This window comes from Symphodus melops, assembly GCF_947650265.1.
Source record: "Symphodus melops genome assembly, chromosome: 6".
Taxonomy (NCBI): Eukaryota; Metazoa; Chordata; class Actinopteri; order Labriformes; family Labridae; genus Symphodus; species Symphodus melops.
In genome coordinates, this window is record NC_136696.1 from 1,933,659 (window position 1) to 1,950,710 (window position 17,052).

Here is a 17,052-nt window from a genome sequence, read left to right on the forward strand (position 1 = left end):
CTACGATCTTTTTTGTCGTAGTTGAAGTTTAATAAACTACAACAACAAAATGTGTTCAGCTGAGAGTCTGAGAGAGTTTATCACCGAGCGACTAACGGCTGCTGCGGAAGACATATTTGTAGTTTTTAAAAGAACTATCGTTGAGCACGAGGAAGAGATAGAGCGACAGCGCAGACTGCTGGATATCGTTTGGAAACCTCACATCATCTTACACAGAACAGGTGAGGAACTGCCTAGCTAATTTGACTTAGACACGTGTATGTTATGATTCTATAAACTACGGTGGCCGAGAAGCGCAAACGCGAAGCCAGAGCCATAGACAACTCGATGATTCCTCACGGCCAATCAGCGCCTGATGATGTGACGTGTCTGCAGCGCCGCCACCTGGGGATGTAGTCCTGCTTGTGCTTACATCCAGGATAGAAAATCCACACAAAAAAGGTGTAACTCACTTACTAGTCCACGTATCAACACAAATAATACCTGTAACAATAATAATAAATAATAACTTTTAAAGCTGAAGAAAAGCTTTGTTCTCATGGAGGAATTATGGGGAGGGGGAAAAAGTCTTAAACATTCAGAAAACTAAAAAACTGGTGAAAAATAAACTTAAATCCTCCCCAATCTGATATTTCTGAAAAGCTGAGGATCAAGGCCTTGTTGTAAAATTATAATTTGCCAATTGGATGTGTTTATATTAACATTGGTTCATATTGAGAAAAAAAAATGTTGACACCCCAGCAAATATAAAAATAAAAAGCACCACACTCTAAACATCGTTTACCTTTTCCCCTTTTGTTACTTTTATTACAACTACCTAAACATACCTGTTGTTGAATCTGGTGCACACTGTAATCATAATTTACAGTTTATTTGCTAAGAAGACTAATAACGGATTGTGACCCCCACTATTATTTACATTTATTGTTACACTAAGATATTTGCAACACAGCTTGTGCCAACAAATTATATAAATATACAATAACGCTTGACAAATGTGGCATTAAAAAACAAGCGTTACAACAACGAACATATTAATTGAATTGAAACTTTCCCATTGCAAGGTGTGACACAGAATCATGTTGTCACTTACAGTTGTCGGTATCAGTGAGTGCCCAAATGTGAGTAATTGTACTTGTAATTGGTTTGCAAAAAAGTGGTATCGGTGCATCTCTACTCTTAAGTGTGTGTTTATTCAAATTTGTTGTGTTGTAGGGTTGTAGGGTTACATCAGTGGGCCCTTTTTTATCCTGGGATTTATAGCCTCCGTTTAAATGAAATAATATTGTTAATAAAGTCTATACTTCTATACCCAACTCGTGGTCTTATCTTGCATCTGATGCCGGATTAACAAAGGTGATGGCAGTTTACAATCGAAGCCTTATACAAAATATGTACAATATTTTAGATGCAGGGACACGCAATGTGCATGCCGGCATTTTTTTTTTTTAGATTCTCCCTGAGGGAAATTCTGTTTTTTTCTATCTTTGATTGAGAGACATGCTTCTCATACACATAGGTCTGAATCACACACATGCACTGTGGAGAGATATCAGAGTGGGGCTGCTATGCAGGGAGCGCACTGAAGCAGTTGGGGTTGGGGGACCACTGTAGGTAGTATCAGACACACTTTTTTTGTTTTTGGTTGCATCAAACTACAGAAAAGTGACCTGTGATGTCAAAACAAAATTACACCCTATTAGCAGCGCAGCACATCTTTGTTTATGTTGTAGTTGTGGATTTGGCACCCTGCCACTAACAAAGCTTGTTGTAGGCTTGCTTAGCATACATGCTTTTGTTTGTCTTCCTCCAGCTCTCCCACAGCAACATGTGTGTAAAGAGAAGGAGGTTCTGGCTGACCAGCAGCTCTGTAACCAGGAGAGGAACTCCAGTCCAGACCAAGAGGAGCCAGAGCCTCCACAGATTAAAGAGGAGCAGGAGGAAGACTGCAGCAGTCAGGAGGGAGAGCAGCTGGTACTGAAGCAGGAGACTGACACATTCATGTTGACTCTTACTCATGAGGAGAGTGACCACAGTGAAGATCAACTAAAGAGTGAACACCAGCTTCTTTCTCACAACTCTCATGATGATGAGGATCAAGATCCCACAGGAAGAGAGCTCGGAGTCTCAGAATCAACTGGAAAATCAGACCCAAAGAAAAACAGTGACAAAAGAAGAAGTCAGAACAGTAAAACATCAGAGAGTGACTGTAGTCCTCACCAGGGTGAAAACTCTTTTAAATGTGACACATGGGGCAAATCTTTTAAGGAAAAGTCAGAATTAAAAAATCATCTGAGTGTTAAAAGAGGTAAGAAGACTCATACCTGCACGATTTGTGGGAAAATATTCCGTTACAAATCAGAACTGATTATTCATGCAAGAACACACACAGGTGAGAAGCCTTTCTCCTGCAGCACCTGTGGGAAAACATTCCGTAAAAAGTCAGTGTTAAAAACTCACATCCGAGTTCACACAGGTGAGAAGCCTTTTGTTTGCCAAACCTGTGGCAAATCTTTCGGGGCAAATGGTAATTTGAAGAGACATATTAGAACACACACAGGTGAGAAGCCTTTCTCCTGCAGCACCTGTGGGAAAACATTCCGTAAAAAATCAGTGTTAAATACTCACATCCGAATTCACACAGGTGAAAAGCCTTTTGTTTGCAAAACCTGTGGCAAATGTTTCAGAAAAAAAGAAAATATGACAGGACACATGAGAGTACACACAGGTGAGAAGCCTTTCTCCTGCAACACCTGTGGGAAAGCATTCTCCACAAAGACAGTGTTAAATAAGCACCTTCGAATTCACACAGGTGAAAAGAATATTGTTTGCAAAACCTGCGGCAAATCTTTCAGAGAAAAAGGTCATTTGACAGAACACATGAGAACACACACGGGTGAGAAGCCTTTCACCTGCAGCACCTGTGGGAAAAGCTTCTCTCAGAGCTCAAAATTGAATAGGCACATTCAAATTCATACAGGTGTAAAGCTGTTTACCTGCACAACATGCAACAAATCTTACCCGAATGAAGGGGATTTAAAAGCGCACAGGAAGTCACACACAGATTAGAGGCCATACTTCTACAGCACCTGTGGGAAAAGATTTCTCAGGTGTGACATTTGAATAATCAGAATAATTGTCATACAGTTGAAAAGACGTACACTGCTCACAATCAGTTAGGGATTTTGTGAGACCGGACGACGATTGCAGGTGACTCCATTGGGGGGGGGGGGAAACAACCTGAAGTGTTCATGCACTCGGGTTTAAACAAATATTTTATCCTTTATTTTTATTTTACTTTTTATATTTTCACTTTACTGATTTGAATTTTCCACAAATTTTATAAAATCTTTTGAAATCATTTTTGATTTACCTTCTTTAGGACGGCCCTTCTGCCTCAGTAAGCATGGCCAACCACACCCCAGCACATATCACACATGCATCCAACTTGAGGAGGGTTGCAGTTAAGGATTATGCTTGAATCCAATTATCCTAGAAATGGATGTTAGGTGTGACACACTGAAATGTGTTGTGAAATTTTGTAATTGTATTTGGTTCTTTTGTATGAATATGATATTGTAGTATTTTGATGAAAGAAGTTGTTCCTGAATGGACCACAAGGGGGCAGCACGTCCCCATGCTGAGCGGACCGTTTACTGTCCTTGTTGCTCTGCTTCAGTCTGGCAGAAGTGAGAGAAGAGTGAATAATTACAGCCGACATGGTGTGTTTTCTTTGTCTTTTCCAGATTTGTAACTGAAGTTTAGAACATTCATGATGTGATTCATGTGTAATGACACTGTTCATTCTGTGAGTGTAGAGGGAGCAATAACGGTCATAAGTGCTCGCATGCTAAATAAAGTGCCTCGTGCATTAAAGCTAACTTTCAGTTTCACTGCTTTTTGATTTTTAGTTGGTTTAAACTTCTCCTGATGCTGTGTGAAATATATAAAGATGATTATTTTTGTTTATGTACAAAATTATGAAATTTGTGTTGTCACATGTAATTTGCTTATCTGGTAACGTCTGTTTTTTCCCCATTGAGAATAATGGTCAGTAGCAAAATGCAAAAGGCATTTTTAACATAACAAGCTTGTGTTTACATTGATGTTTGAACAGTGGGATGGGATTTATTATGTTGTGTTGCATCTGAGTGTTTAAACCTGACTTGAATCAATATCATAATTAGTATGTTTTGGTATTTAAACATTTTTTAAATAAAAGTATGGCAGCAAGCTTGTCTTGCTCATAACCAGAGTAGGTGGAACTTGTTACGGATCCGCTTCTACCAGAGTTAAATGATCATGTGTCAAATTTGACCCTATTGTCAGTCACTCATGGTTAACATCTTGCTACCTGCAACATGACGGACTATCATGCCTAAATGAAGGAGGTCCTTTTCTTCAGCTCAAGACACAGGCAACAGTCCATGCATGAGCTGCCCCTCGACAGAGCCACTGAAATACACTGCTAAAAAAAATAAAGGAAATGCTAAAATAACACATCCTAGATCTCAATGAGTGAAGCATTCTTATTAAATTCTTTGTTCTTTTAATAGCTGAATGTACTGACAACAAAATCACATGAAAATGATTCATGGAAATCACATTTGTTAACCAATGGAGGTCTAGATTTGGAGTAACACTCAAAATTAAAGTGGAAAAACGAACTCAGACACATTCAACTTTGATGTGATGTCCTTAAAACAAGTCAAAATGAGGCTCAGTAGTGCGTGTGACCTCCATGTGCCTGTATGACCTCCCTACAACGCCTGGTCATGGTCCTGATGAGGTGGTGGATGGTCTCCTGAGGGATCTCCTCCCAGACCTGAACTAAAGCATCTGCCAGCTCCTGGACAGTCTGTGGTGCATCATGGCGTTGGTGGATGAAGCCACACATGATGTCCCAAATGTGATCAATTGGATTCAGGTCTGGGAAACGGGCAGGCCAGTCCATAGCATCAATGCCTTCATCTAGCAGGAACTGCTGACACACTCCAGACACATGAGGTCGAGCATTGTCTTGCCTTAGGAGGAACCCAGGGCCAACCGCACCAGCATATGGTCTCACAAGGGGTCTAAGGATCTCATCTTGGTACCTAATGGCAGTCAGGCTACCTCTAGCGAGGAGATGGAGGGCTGTGTGGCCCTCTAAAGAAATGCCAACCCCATTACCATTACTGACCCACCACCAAACTGGTCATTCTGGAGGATGTTGCAGGCAGCAGAACGTTCTCCGCGGCGTCTCCAGACTCTGTCACGTGCTCAGTGTGAACTTGCTTTCATCTGTGAAGAGAACAGGGCGCCAGTGGCCAATTTTCCAATCTTGGTGTTCTCTGCCAAATGCCAAAGGTCTTGCACGGTGTTGGGCTGTAAGCATAACCCCCACCTGTGGACATCGGGCCCTCAAATCACCCTTATGGAGTCTGTTTCTGACCGTTTGAGGAGACACATGCACATTTGTGGCCTGCTGTAGGTCATTTTGCAGGGTTCTGGCAGCGCTCCTCCTGTTCCTCCTTGCACAGATGAAATTGCAATCCCCCCAACCCGCAGTGCAAACCTGCAGTGCATAAAAAGAGCACTAAAGAATAACAATAAACATGACAAATGTAAATAAAAAATAGCAATTAAAAAAAAGCAATACTATAAAACAACGGTGTCGGTTGTAGACTCCGTCTCATGCTACCACGAGAGTGAGAGCACTGCTAGCATTCAAAAGTGACCAAAACATCAGCCAGAAAGCATCAGAACTGAGAAGTGGTCTGGGGTCACCATCTGCAGAACCACTCCTTTATTGGGGTTCTTGCTAATTGCCTATAATTTCCACCTGTTGTCTATTCCATTTTCTCAACAGCATGTGAAGTTGATTGTCAATCAGTGTTGCTTGCTAAGTGGACGGTTTAAGTTCACAGAAGTGTGGTTGACTTGGAATTACATTGTGTTGTTTAAGTGTTCCTTTTATTTTCTTTGAGCAATGTGTATGGATGACTTCCAAAAAGGTGTCCAACATGGTCAACATAATAATACAATATGTACTTCCCTGTGTGTCTACTTTTGTGTTTTTATTTTTTTTTAATGGAGATTATCCATGCCATATAGATTGTATATGTGTTTGTTTACATGAATACTTTATATTTCTCATGCAAATGTTTAATTCTCTTTCAGAAATGTTAAAAACGGGAAAAAAAACGCTGCCGCACATCCGTTGTTGTCGGTGCTTTATAGTGTGACACACAGCGGAAGTAAACAAACGAGCACCAGTTGCGATCGCAGCTACATCTCCTTTCAGACTTGACTGTTGTCAGTTTTCAAAGTTTAATAAAATAACGACTATAAAATGTGTTCAGCTGAGAGTCTGAGAGAGTTTATCAACGAGCGACTAACGGCTGCTGCGGAAGACATATTTGTAGTTTTTAAAAGAACTATCATCGCGCACGAGGAAGAGATAGATCGTCAGCGCAGACTGCTGGATATCGTTTGGAAACCTCACATCATCTTACACAGAACAGGTGAGGAACTGCCTAACTTATTTTAATTAGACAACATTATATGTTACAGTGTTATAAACTACGGTGGCCGAGAAGTGTAAAGGCGAAGCAAGAGCCCCAAACATCTTCTTTCAGAGAAACGGGATTCTTGTTACAAATTATATTTCCTGCTCTTATATAGTTAGGTATAGTATATCAGTTATTGTGCTTTAAAAAGAAACAATGTCAACTAACTACAATGAAGGAGAAAAACACTGAATATCCAGTCAGCACAACAAGTAACATTTTTTTCTTCATCTCTGAATGATAGAGGAAGAATTCAACTAAATAATCAGACTTTTATTATTTAAGTCTTAAATGAGAAATCTGTAAGACATGGACTAAATGAAATGGTAAAGTGACTTTACTATATGATCAGACATTAATGAAACATGCTATGTTGTAGAGCTGCAGCTATCGAATATTTTAGTAATCGAGTATTCTATCGAATATCCCGCCGAATAATCGAGTAATCGAATAAATCATACTTTTGCTTAATTAAGGTTTAACTCGTCTCGGGTCCCTACAGTGACCATGGTAACGCCTGCTTGTTACAATCAACCACCTCAGCTCTACAGCTGCTGACACTCACCATATTACTGACAGGGTCCCAAATAAACTTTTTGATTCACTGGTCAAGGCGGCAGGTAAATTAAAAATACAGGCCAAACATGTTTTAATGGCTGAAATAGCAAATACTGTTTTGTGTAGCCTACACATCTGTTACAGTACATTTAATTGAGAAAGCATTATGTTCTGTTGAATCAATCACAGAATCAATCATTATGTCAGATCAGGAGATTGAAAAACTTTAAATATATATTTGCTAAATTATTATTCCACAAACAAGTCATCTCTTGATTTAGCTTTGAAGACATTAGACATTTAATATAATCAGCCTGTATATTATTAAAAGTGTATCTCTGTCTGCTCCTGCAGCACGTACATTCAGCACGCTCACAGACTACAGAGACCAGAGACGTGTCTATGACAGAGACTGTGAGAGGACGCTGCTATCGTTATGTTAGCTGAGACTACAGAGACCATAAACGTGTCTATGACAGAGACTGAGAGGACGCTGCTATCGTTATGTTAGCTGAGACTACAGAGACCATAGACGCGTCTATGACAGAGACTGAGAGGACGCTACTATCGTTATGTTAGCTGAGACTACAGAGACCATAGACGCGTCTATGACAGAGACTGAGAGGACGCTGCTATCGTTATGTTAGCTGCAAACACGGAGAGAGTGAACGGAGAAAAGCCGACCGTTTGACCGGATCACGTGTTCCCGACTCGGCCGTATGGATCACGGATCAACTGTGTGCTGACTAAAAGTTAAAAGGGGCACGTCACGCTCGTGTGTGCGTGTTAGCGCTAAAGTGTGTGTGTGTCAGAGAGAGGAGCAGGTAGCTGCAGCTAGATTTAAACGTGTTTTATACACATAGCAAAGTTTTGATGACGCAAAAAAAAAACTTATCGAAGCCTCGAGGCAGCGAAAATTCCTCGATGAATTTTTGTAATCGAATTATTCGAGTTATTCGAGGAATCGTTTCAGCTCTACTATGTTGTAGTGCTGAATGGTCTCGTCTTTGTTTGGACCAGAGAAGTTAGACGGTTTTAAGGCACCCCCACATGGCCGTTTTTGATCCCCCTCCATTTGCAAGATATGAGACCAGTTATCAAAGAAAACTAACCTGTTCTGTGACACATGCACAAATCACAACTGTGATGTAAAAACAAAATTACTTTCGACCCTATTTTCATTGGCAATCACCCTAATCACTCCTGGTTTCACCTTATTGTTTTGGACACTTAATGCTAATCACTGCTCCTTTATGTTGCTGAGCCCAATTTACATTCCTGCATTGACTGTTTAACGACTGTACTCACACCTCTGGCACTACCTCAAAGACCTCTGTACATGCACATGTAACTAGTTTCTAGAAGGTCAGCACTTTGTTTCTAAGGCTCTTTAACTGTTTACAGGTCTCTTTAACCAGCACACATGTTTTTCTCTCCTCACAGGTTAGGTACATTATGCTATATAAGTTTAAGTCTAATGCTAATGCTAACTGCACAGGTTTAACCTTTAGTCTTAGTCGCATAGGGGCTGCTAAATCTTGTTTGGGGGATTATTGTATAGAGAGGGGAGGGGGGACAGCGGGTGTGTATTGTAACCAATGTCTTGTGTCCTGCCTGTCTGTATACTGCTACTGGATGCCCTGAATTTCCCTCGGGATCAATAAAGTATCTATCTATCTATCTATCTATCTATCTATCTATCTATCTATCTATCTATCTATCTATCTATCTATCTATCTATCTATCTATCTATCTATCTATCTATCTATCTATCTATCTATCTATCTATCTATCTATCTATCTATCTATCTATCTATCTATCTATCTATCTATCTATCTATCTATCTATCTATCTATCTGAAGCACATCTTTGTTGTTGGATTATTGTCTGCATCAATTGATCTGAAGTTCCTGTCTTTAACAAAGCCTTTGATCTGCTCAGTGACATCTTAGTATAAATGCTTTTGTTTGTCTTCCTCCAGCTCTCCCACAGCAACATGTGTGTAAAGAGGAGGAGGAGGTTCTGGCTGACCAGCAGCTCTGTAACCAGGAGAGGAACTCCAGTCCAGACCAAGAGGAGCCAGAGCCTCCACAGATTAAAGAGGAGCAGGAGGAAGACTGCAGCAGTCAGGAGGGAGAGCAGCTGGTACTGAAGCAGGAGACTGACACATTCATGTTGACTCTTACTCATGAGGAGAGTGACCACAGTGAAGATCAACTAAAGAGTGAACACCAGCTTCTTTCTCACAACTCTCATGATGATGAGGATCAAGATCCCACAGGAAGAGAGCACATTAAAGAGCGACTAACAGTTGCTGCTGAAGACATATTTTTAATCTTTAAAAAAACAATCGTCGAGTACGAGGAAGAGATCAACCGTCAGAGCAGACTGCTGGATATCGTTTGGAAACCTCACATCACCTTACACAGAATAGGTGAGGAAAAAACGAACTCTTCTCTGGTGCTATATTTTGATGAAGTATGACGGGGTCACGTTCATTTAAAACAAACAGATATTACGCCAGAAGATGCTCTACATTCTTCATTTTACTGTATTTGTTTGTCTTCCTCCAGCTCTCCCACAGCAACATGTGGGTAAAGAGGAGGAGGAGGAGGTTCTGGCTGACCAGCAGCTCTGTAACCAGGAGAGGAACTCCAGTCCAGACCAAGAGGAGCCAGAGCTTCCACAGATTAAAGAGGAGCAGGAGGAAGACTGCAGCAGTCAGGAGGGAGAGCAGCTGGTACTGAAGCAGGAGACTGACACATTCATGTTGACTCTTACTCATGAGGAGAGTGACCACAGTGAAGTTCAACTAAAGAGTGAACACCAGCTTCTTTCTCACAACTCTCATGATGATGAGGATCAAGATCCCACAGGAGGAGAGCTCGGAGTATCAGAATCAACTGGAAAATCAGACCTAAAGAAAAACAGTGACAAAAGAAGAAGTCAGAAGAGTAAAACATCAGAGAGTGACTGTAGTCCTTACCAGGGTGAAAACTCCTTTAAATGTGACACATGCGGCAAATCTTTTAAGGAAAAGTCAGAATTACAAAATCATCTGAGTGTCAAAAGAGGTAAGAAGACTCATACCTGCACGATTTGTGGGAAAATGTTCCGTTTAAAGGGACAACTGACTCTTCATACAAGAAAACACACAGGTGAGAAACCTTTCTCCTGCAGCACCTGTGGGAAAGCATTCTACTTAAAGGCAGTGTTAAATGATCACATTCGAATTCACACAGGTGAGAAGCCTTTTGTTTGCAACACCTGTGGCAAATCTTTCAGAAAAAAAAGTACTCTGACAAGACACATTAGAACACACCCAGGTGAGAAGCCTTTCTCCTGCAGCACCTGTTGGAAAAGCTTCTCCCTGAGGTCAGACTTGAAAATGCACATTTTTCATATTCATACAGGTGTGAAGTCTGTTACCTGCACTACATGCAACAAATCTTTCGCATTTAAAAGTGATTTAACGGTACACATGAGAACACACACAGGCGAGAAGCCTTATTCCTGCCACACCTGTGGCAAAAAATTCGCCTTAAAGTCAGGGTTGAATGTACATAATCGAATTCACACAGGTGAGAAGCCTTTTGTTTGTAAAACCTGTGGCAAATCTTTCAGGGAAAAAGGTCATTTGACGAAACACTTCGTAACACACACAGGCGAAAAGCCTTTTTCCTGCAAGACCTGTGGCAAAGAATTCGCCTTAAAGTCAGGGTTAAATCATCATAGTCAAATTCACACAAGGGAAAAGCTTTTCGTTTGTAAAACCTGTGGCAAATCGTTCACAGCACATGGTAATTTGACGAGACACTTCATAACACACACAGGTGAGAAGCCTTTCTCCTGCAGCACCTGTGGGAAAAGGTTCTATCATAGCTCAGATTTGAAAAGACACATGAGTCAAATTCATACGTTTACCTGCAGTAAATGCAACAAATCTTTCTCAGTTAAAGGGGATTTAAATGACCATAGGAAATCACACTCAAAAGAGTTTACCTGCCTAATATGCAACAAATCTTTTACATTAAAAAGTAGTTTGAATAGACACTTGAAAACACACACATTAGAGGCTTCTGCAGCACCTGCGGGAAAAGATTTCTCTGGTGTGACATCTGAATAACCGCAATTATTCTCATTCAGGTGAAAAGACATACAGCTGTAGTACCTGTGGTACATCACTTAGAACAAAAGGTTCATTGCTTTAGCACATCAAAATTGGAGTGGGGAAAGGAACAGTTATCCACAGATGAGGAGATGAGCAGATAGGCTACTTCAGGTTAGAAGAGATTTTAGTTGTAGACTGATGCCGATGTCTTCACATCTGCTTGTCACCTTCACTAATGTGTTTAATTATAAAGTGTAACAACAACGAGAAGCATGCCCGGTAAGAAATCGATCTAAAACCCCGTTTCCACAGGGCAGTCCGGTACGGATCAGTACAGTTTGGTTCGATAACGCCCGATCCCGTTACCACAGCCACTCGTGCCCTATTTGGTAGGTGGTGTGTAAGCCAGATGACGATAGTCGCTATGTAAATAACGTCATATGATAGCAGCTAAGAGCTAACCGCTAAGTAATAAACTCAACAAAGGAGAAAAGCACGATACAAACAAAACCAACGATGAAAGACATCCAGCAGTTCATCTACTCTGTTGCTGGCATGTGGATCTTTATTACAAAAGTCAATAAAGCTTTGTTTCAGAGAAGGCTGTGTGCCGCAAGGAGAAATACAAACGTAAACAATAGGCTTTGTATGGTTTAGACATGGTGTGGTTTTGTTTACTGTATAGTCACACAGAAAGTGACAATTCTTTTAGCCAATCAACGGACTGCAGTGTTTAGCTCCACCTTTTCAGGTTGGCTCGATATTCTTAGCACCCTAACGAAGGGTCCCAAAAAGTGGGACAGTACAGATCAGTCATTTGGAAATCTTTCCCGGGATTAGTCTATGGAAACGCTGCAAAATGCGCGCCACACTGAGATGAACCAATCCGAACCACTCAGTGGAAACAGGGCTTAAGGGGAGAATTCATATTTGTCTGTATCAGTCTTACCTCAGTGCTGTATGACATTTAACAGTAGGGTATACCACTCTTGGCAGGATTTATACCTGCTCTTCCTGTGCAGTGGCTAGCATAGAAATTGCTCCCTTCAGACATCTTCAACTGGGGGCAGAGTTGCATGTTACAGACCTGTAAACTTCACTGGGTTTTCAAGTGGGCACCCCACTTCACCTGTGTTTCGTCAACAAGCCCATAACACTTTAGTGGGGCTTGACAGCAGAACCAGCATCCTGGAACTGCTCCCTTGGTCGTTCAGGACCTCACAATGCGGCTCTGCTCTCCCTCTCCCCTGCCAGCTTGGTTAAGCCACCGCTCACTCCTCTTTATCCAGAGCCACCTGGATGCTGTTTCTGTCTCCTCTGAGATGTTTCTCACCAGTTTCTTGCGGGTTGCAACTTTCATCCCAAACATCCCCAGTGGTCTCCAAAGGAACTGACCTGGAAACCCCCTGCACCTCACATCCACCGGCAGGTTCCAGGCTTTCCACCCGCTCTGCTGGCTCTCTGCAATGAGGAGCTGATACTTCCCCAACTTGCGTTCGTGTGCCTCCTCGATCCTTTTCTCCCAGGGCACCATTAACTCTATTAAAGCAACTTGCTTTGTTGCCGGGGACCAGAGGACAATATCTGGTCAGAGGCTAGGGATGGCAAACACCCCCAGTAACTTGAGTTGCCTTTCAAGGTCAACTATCATCTCCAAGTCATCTACAATACCAAGGATCCCTGCACATCTGTCCTCCTTGCTTGCCTTTTCCCCAGGACTGAGAAAGCCAATGAAGCGGGGGCCTTTGCCTTTGGCCTTGGTTCTTTTCCGCTTCCTCTCCTTCTCCAGACCATCGGCCAGTTGCGCCAGCAACTTATCATCGCGCCACCTGAATCTCCCCTCAGTCAGGCTTGCTTGACAGGATGACAAAATGTATTCCAAGCTTGCTGTTCTCTTACAGTGCACACAGAAGGGGTCATCTGTCAGCCTCCATCTATGCAGATTTGTTGGTGTTGGCAGCACATCATAAACAGAATTCAGGAGGATCTTCAGCTGATGCCCCACCATTTTCCAAATGTCCTTCCAACTGAGGGATCTTCCCTGGACACTGTTCCACCGGGTCCAGCTGCCTTGCTGCCTCATAGCCACTGCCCTGGCTTGTCTGCTCTCTTCCTCTACAGCCCCTTCTTCAAGCTTGCTCTGGTAATGACTGCACACATATAGAGACATTATCTCATAATTATGAGATAATGTCTCTAATTCTTTTTTGGGGTGAATGCAATATGCTTCCGTAGCTTGGTTTTTCACCTCACTGTGATTCAATCAACCAGAACAAACCAGAACATGACAATGCAGTGAGAGGACAGGGTGTGTGCAGACGGTGGCTCTTTCTGAATAGACACAGTTCGGTATGTAGTGCGGACTTAGCAGTGGGAAGCTTCAGTGGACTGAACCCTCGTGGTTGTCCAGTGGGCATTTTTTGGGTCCACGTCTGTATACTAATCATTTCAGTATGGATATCAACTTCTGGGTTTTATGCAGTATGGATCTGATGCATCTTTTCAGGAATTGTGTTTTACCACCCACAATGCTGTGCGAAATTAACTATAAAATGTCACTTCACATGTGCCTCCAAAAATCAAATACAAATGAGCGTGAATTCATTTAGTAAATTTTAAATCTAGAATTAAAGTCCCAACTGAAATCCCTCCTTTTAATCAATGATAAAGATTTGTAACAAATGTCTGAATTATTATAAAACATTTTCCCTCTATTTACATGGTGATTTCCATGATTTTTATCTGCGTCTTCATTGCTTCATCTTAATTTGAATTCTGTATTTTACTGTCTTTCATTTGTACTTTCTTGTTTGTACTGTATGTTATTTTATTATTCAATCTATTCTTTACTTGATTAACAATGTGACTTTTTTTTGTTTACCTTACTGTATATTTGCAATACTAGTGTTGAATAAAGCTAAACAAGATTTACTAAGATCCCAATTAAAGAGTAGCCTACTAAATTGCGTGTTTACTCCAAAAGATTGCATGTTATGTGTCGTCTGTGGCACAGACTCGGCCCAGTCTGCAGTCCAGCTACCTCTGTCCTCTGGCTCAGCCATATTAGATCTTTGTTTTTGGTTGAATCTTTTTCTTGTCTTTTTTTAAAGTCAGCACAATTGTTGCCTTGTGGCAAAACTTGCTGGACTGTGATAAACAGCGAGTTGTTTTTGCCTTCCCTGTTTTTCCACAAGCACTGTCTTTTGTACCAGTAGCAGCAAAGCGTCCATTGCCACAGGTCCCATTTACCACGCCATCTGCTGTCGCAACTGATACTTGTTTTCCTCCCAGGAAATAAAAAGAAAAGGTGCAGAATAACACCTGCAGAAAATGTGAGCAATATATAAATGCAGAAACAGGACACAGCCAGTACAAAGGGACTATTTACTGCCCCTCCACAGAGACGAGCAGCTTTGAGTCTTGTTTTATATTGTGTATTTAATTGTTCATGTTTCTCTTATTAACATATTTAATTAACATTGTGCCTTTATTTTGTAAACTGGTTGCAAACCTGAGCTGTTATTTATTAATTCATAAGTTGATGCAGTGACTAGTTACGTTTGTAGGACTGCAAATTATAACCTTTGCATTGTTTTATTATTTTGTCTCAATTCTTCAGCATTCCCAGCAGCCAGAATGAGTTTGAAGTCAATTGTTGGTTTTTTAACTGATTTGCAGCCAAATAAACTTTAATAAAATATTTTGCTGTTTATTTAGATACAGTAGTTTTCAAATCCTACAGAGGTAGACGCAAACCACAACAAGCTTTTCTACAATAATACCGCGTTATTATTTATTCAATGAACATTTGAAGCAGCTTCGTTAAGCGTCTGAGGCTCCCTCTGATTTTCATAGAGCGACCTGGCCACAGTTAACTGCTATGTACAGTATATGTATACTTAATAACTGTGTGACAGTTTGTCATAATTGTGTATCTGCTGTCTACAGTAACCTAGTTTTACACAGCAACCTTTTTCCCAAATATTCCCCCCTCCTCCCACATTTTTGTTGCCCAGCTTTTGCCGAGTCGGTAGGGACTTGGGTTGGGAACCGGACGGTTGCCAGTTCAAGTCCCAATGTGGATTGCAATATAGAAGCTGGTCTGGTAGCTGGAGAGGTGCCAGACCACTTCTTGAGCAATGCAGAGGTGCCCTTGAGTAAGGCATCAAACCCTCACCAGCTCAGGTGGCGCTTTCTTGTTGGGGCAGCCGGCCTGCCCACAGGTCCTGCTTGTGCATGTGTGTCATTCAGGCCTGTGTGCGTCTGGCCTGTGGCTCATTTCCCGCATGTCTCTCCCTGATTTCCGTCTCTATCCACTTTCCTCTCTATAATAAAGGCATAAAGGCCAAAAATAAATAAAAATAATATATTATATATATATATATATATATATATATATATATATATATATATATATTGTAAGTATCTTAAATGGCCAGTCGATCCTAAACTATAAAAGATTCACATTAAGATATTGAACAATGTTTACCCAGCTGCTGAAATCTTTTAATTTTGAAGTAGATCAATGTGGGTTTTGCTGAGAAGAGCCTGAAACTGTTGAGGAACTCTTCTTTTCTTGTTCAATCACATTTCAGTTTTGGCAGATCTTTACAGCTGGTTAAATATCGAATCTGAGAACCTGTCCTTTGAACTTTTTCAGATTTTGATATGTATGGATGATCTTCCAAAAAAGGTGTCCAACATGGTCAACATAATTTTCTTACTGGGTAAATATCACAAACATAAATGCAAGTGGAATTAAAGCAAACCCTTCATAACTTATTTTTTTAAAACGGATGTCTGCAAATAGTGAGTTCCTCAACAAATTATACGAGGTAAAGACAGTTTTAGTAGAGAGTACTATATGTACTGCCCTGTGTGTCTTCTTTTGTGTTTTACTTTTTTTTTACAAGGAGACAAAAGTTTAATTCTCTACCAGAATTTGTTCAATATCGAAGGAAAAAAAAATGTTTACAACGGAACAAAGATGCTGCCGCACCTCCGTTGTTGTCGGTACTTTATAGTGTGACACACAGCGGAAGACGCCTAAACAAAAAATAGCGCCAGTTCCGATCGCAGCTACGTCTCCTCTCAGACTTGTCTGTTGTCGTAGTTCGTTGTATTTTTTAAACTTTAATAAAATAACTACTATAAAATGTGTTCAGCTGAGAGTCTGAGAGAGTTTATCACCGAGCGACTAACGGCTGCTGCGGAAGACATATTTGTAGTTTTTAAAAGAACTATCATCGCGCACGAGGAAGAGATAGATAGACAGCGCAGACTGCTGGATATCGTTTGGAAACCTCACATCACCTTACACAGAACAGGTGAGGAACTGCCTAACTTGTTTTAATTAGACTACAATGTCTGTTACAGTGTTATAAACGACGGTGGCCGAGAAGTGCAAACGCGAAGCAAGAGCCTAAAACATCTCCATTTGGAGACAGGATTCCTGTTAGAAATAATTATATTTCCAGCTCTTATATAGGTAGGTTTATTATATCAGTTATTGTGCTTCAAAAAGAAACAATGCCAACGAACTACAATAAAGGAGAAAAACACTGAATATCCAGTCAGCACAACAAGTAAAACAAATTTCTTGATCTTTGAATGATAGAGGAAGAATTCAACTAAATAATTTTACATTTATTATTTTTGTCTTAAAGGAGAAATCTGTAAGACATGAACTGTATGAAATGATAAATTGAACTTACTGTATGATCAGACATTAATGAAACATGCTATGTTGAAGTGCTGAATGGTCTGGTCTTTGTCTGCACCAGAGAAGGTAGACGGTTTTAAGGCACCCACACATGGCTGTTTTGGACGGC

General features: G+C 40.9%; 3 protein-coding genes across 11 annotated transcripts in view; all 3 read left to right on the forward strand.

The window, feature by feature from the left end:
- The window catches only part of LOC306825260 (uncharacterized protein), a 154,448-nt gene that overhangs the window by 98,802 nt on the left and 38,594 nt on the right, over positions 1 to 17,052 (forward strand). The window contains exons 3-4 of one of the 2 annotated variants that reach the window (XM_079345883.1): positions 10,944 to 11,277; positions 14,549 to 14,933. In XM_079345883.1, coding sequence (XP_079202009.1) covers positions 10,944 to 11,236 — 293 coding nt within the window. In that variant the 3' untranslated portion in view covers positions 11,237 to 11,277; positions 14,549 to 14,933. Of the gene's footprint in view, positions 1 to 10,943; positions 14,331 to 14,548; positions 14,934 to 17,052 lie in introns of those variants that run through there. The other variant, XR_013779235.1, reaches the window with a different exon arrangement.
- Positions 40 to 3,325, forward strand: LOC306825257 (uncharacterized protein). The gene is made up of 2 exons (XM_079345879.1): positions 40 to 221; positions 1,814 to 3,325. Exons 1-2 carry the CDS (start codon positions 50 to 52, stop codon positions 3,067 to 3,069), a joined length of 1,428 nt encoding a protein of 475 aa, XP_079202005.1. The 5' UTR covers positions 40 to 49; the 3' UTR covers positions 3,070 to 3,325.
- The window catches only part of LOC306825255 (uncharacterized protein), a 59,545-nt gene continuing 48,711 nt past the window's right edge, over positions 6,219 to 17,052 (forward strand). For 2 of the 8 annotated variants that reach the window (XM_079345871.1, XM_079345873.1), the window contains exons 1-2: positions 6,224 to 6,506; positions 9,092 to 9,544. In XM_079345871.1, coding sequence (XP_079201997.1) covers positions 6,335 to 6,506; positions 9,092 to 9,544 — 625 coding nt within the window. In that variant the 5' untranslated portion in view covers positions 6,224 to 6,334. Of the gene's footprint in view, positions 6,507 to 9,091; positions 9,545 to 17,052 lie in introns of all 8 variants that reach the window. The other 6 variants (XM_079345875.1, XM_079345872.1, XM_079345870.1 and 3 more) reach the window with 5 other exon arrangements.

What these genes read in the sequence shown, in the direction of transcription:
- LOC306825257 (XM_079345879.1), top strand. Translation starts at nt 50, where the DNA reads ATGTGTTCAGCTGAGAGTCTGAGAGAGTTTATCACCGAGCGACTAACG. An exon ending in CATCATCTTACACAGAACAG is followed by an intron (nt 222 to 1,813) that starts GTGAGGAACTGC and finishes GTCTTCCTCCAG; the next exon opens with CTCTCCCACAGCAACATGTG.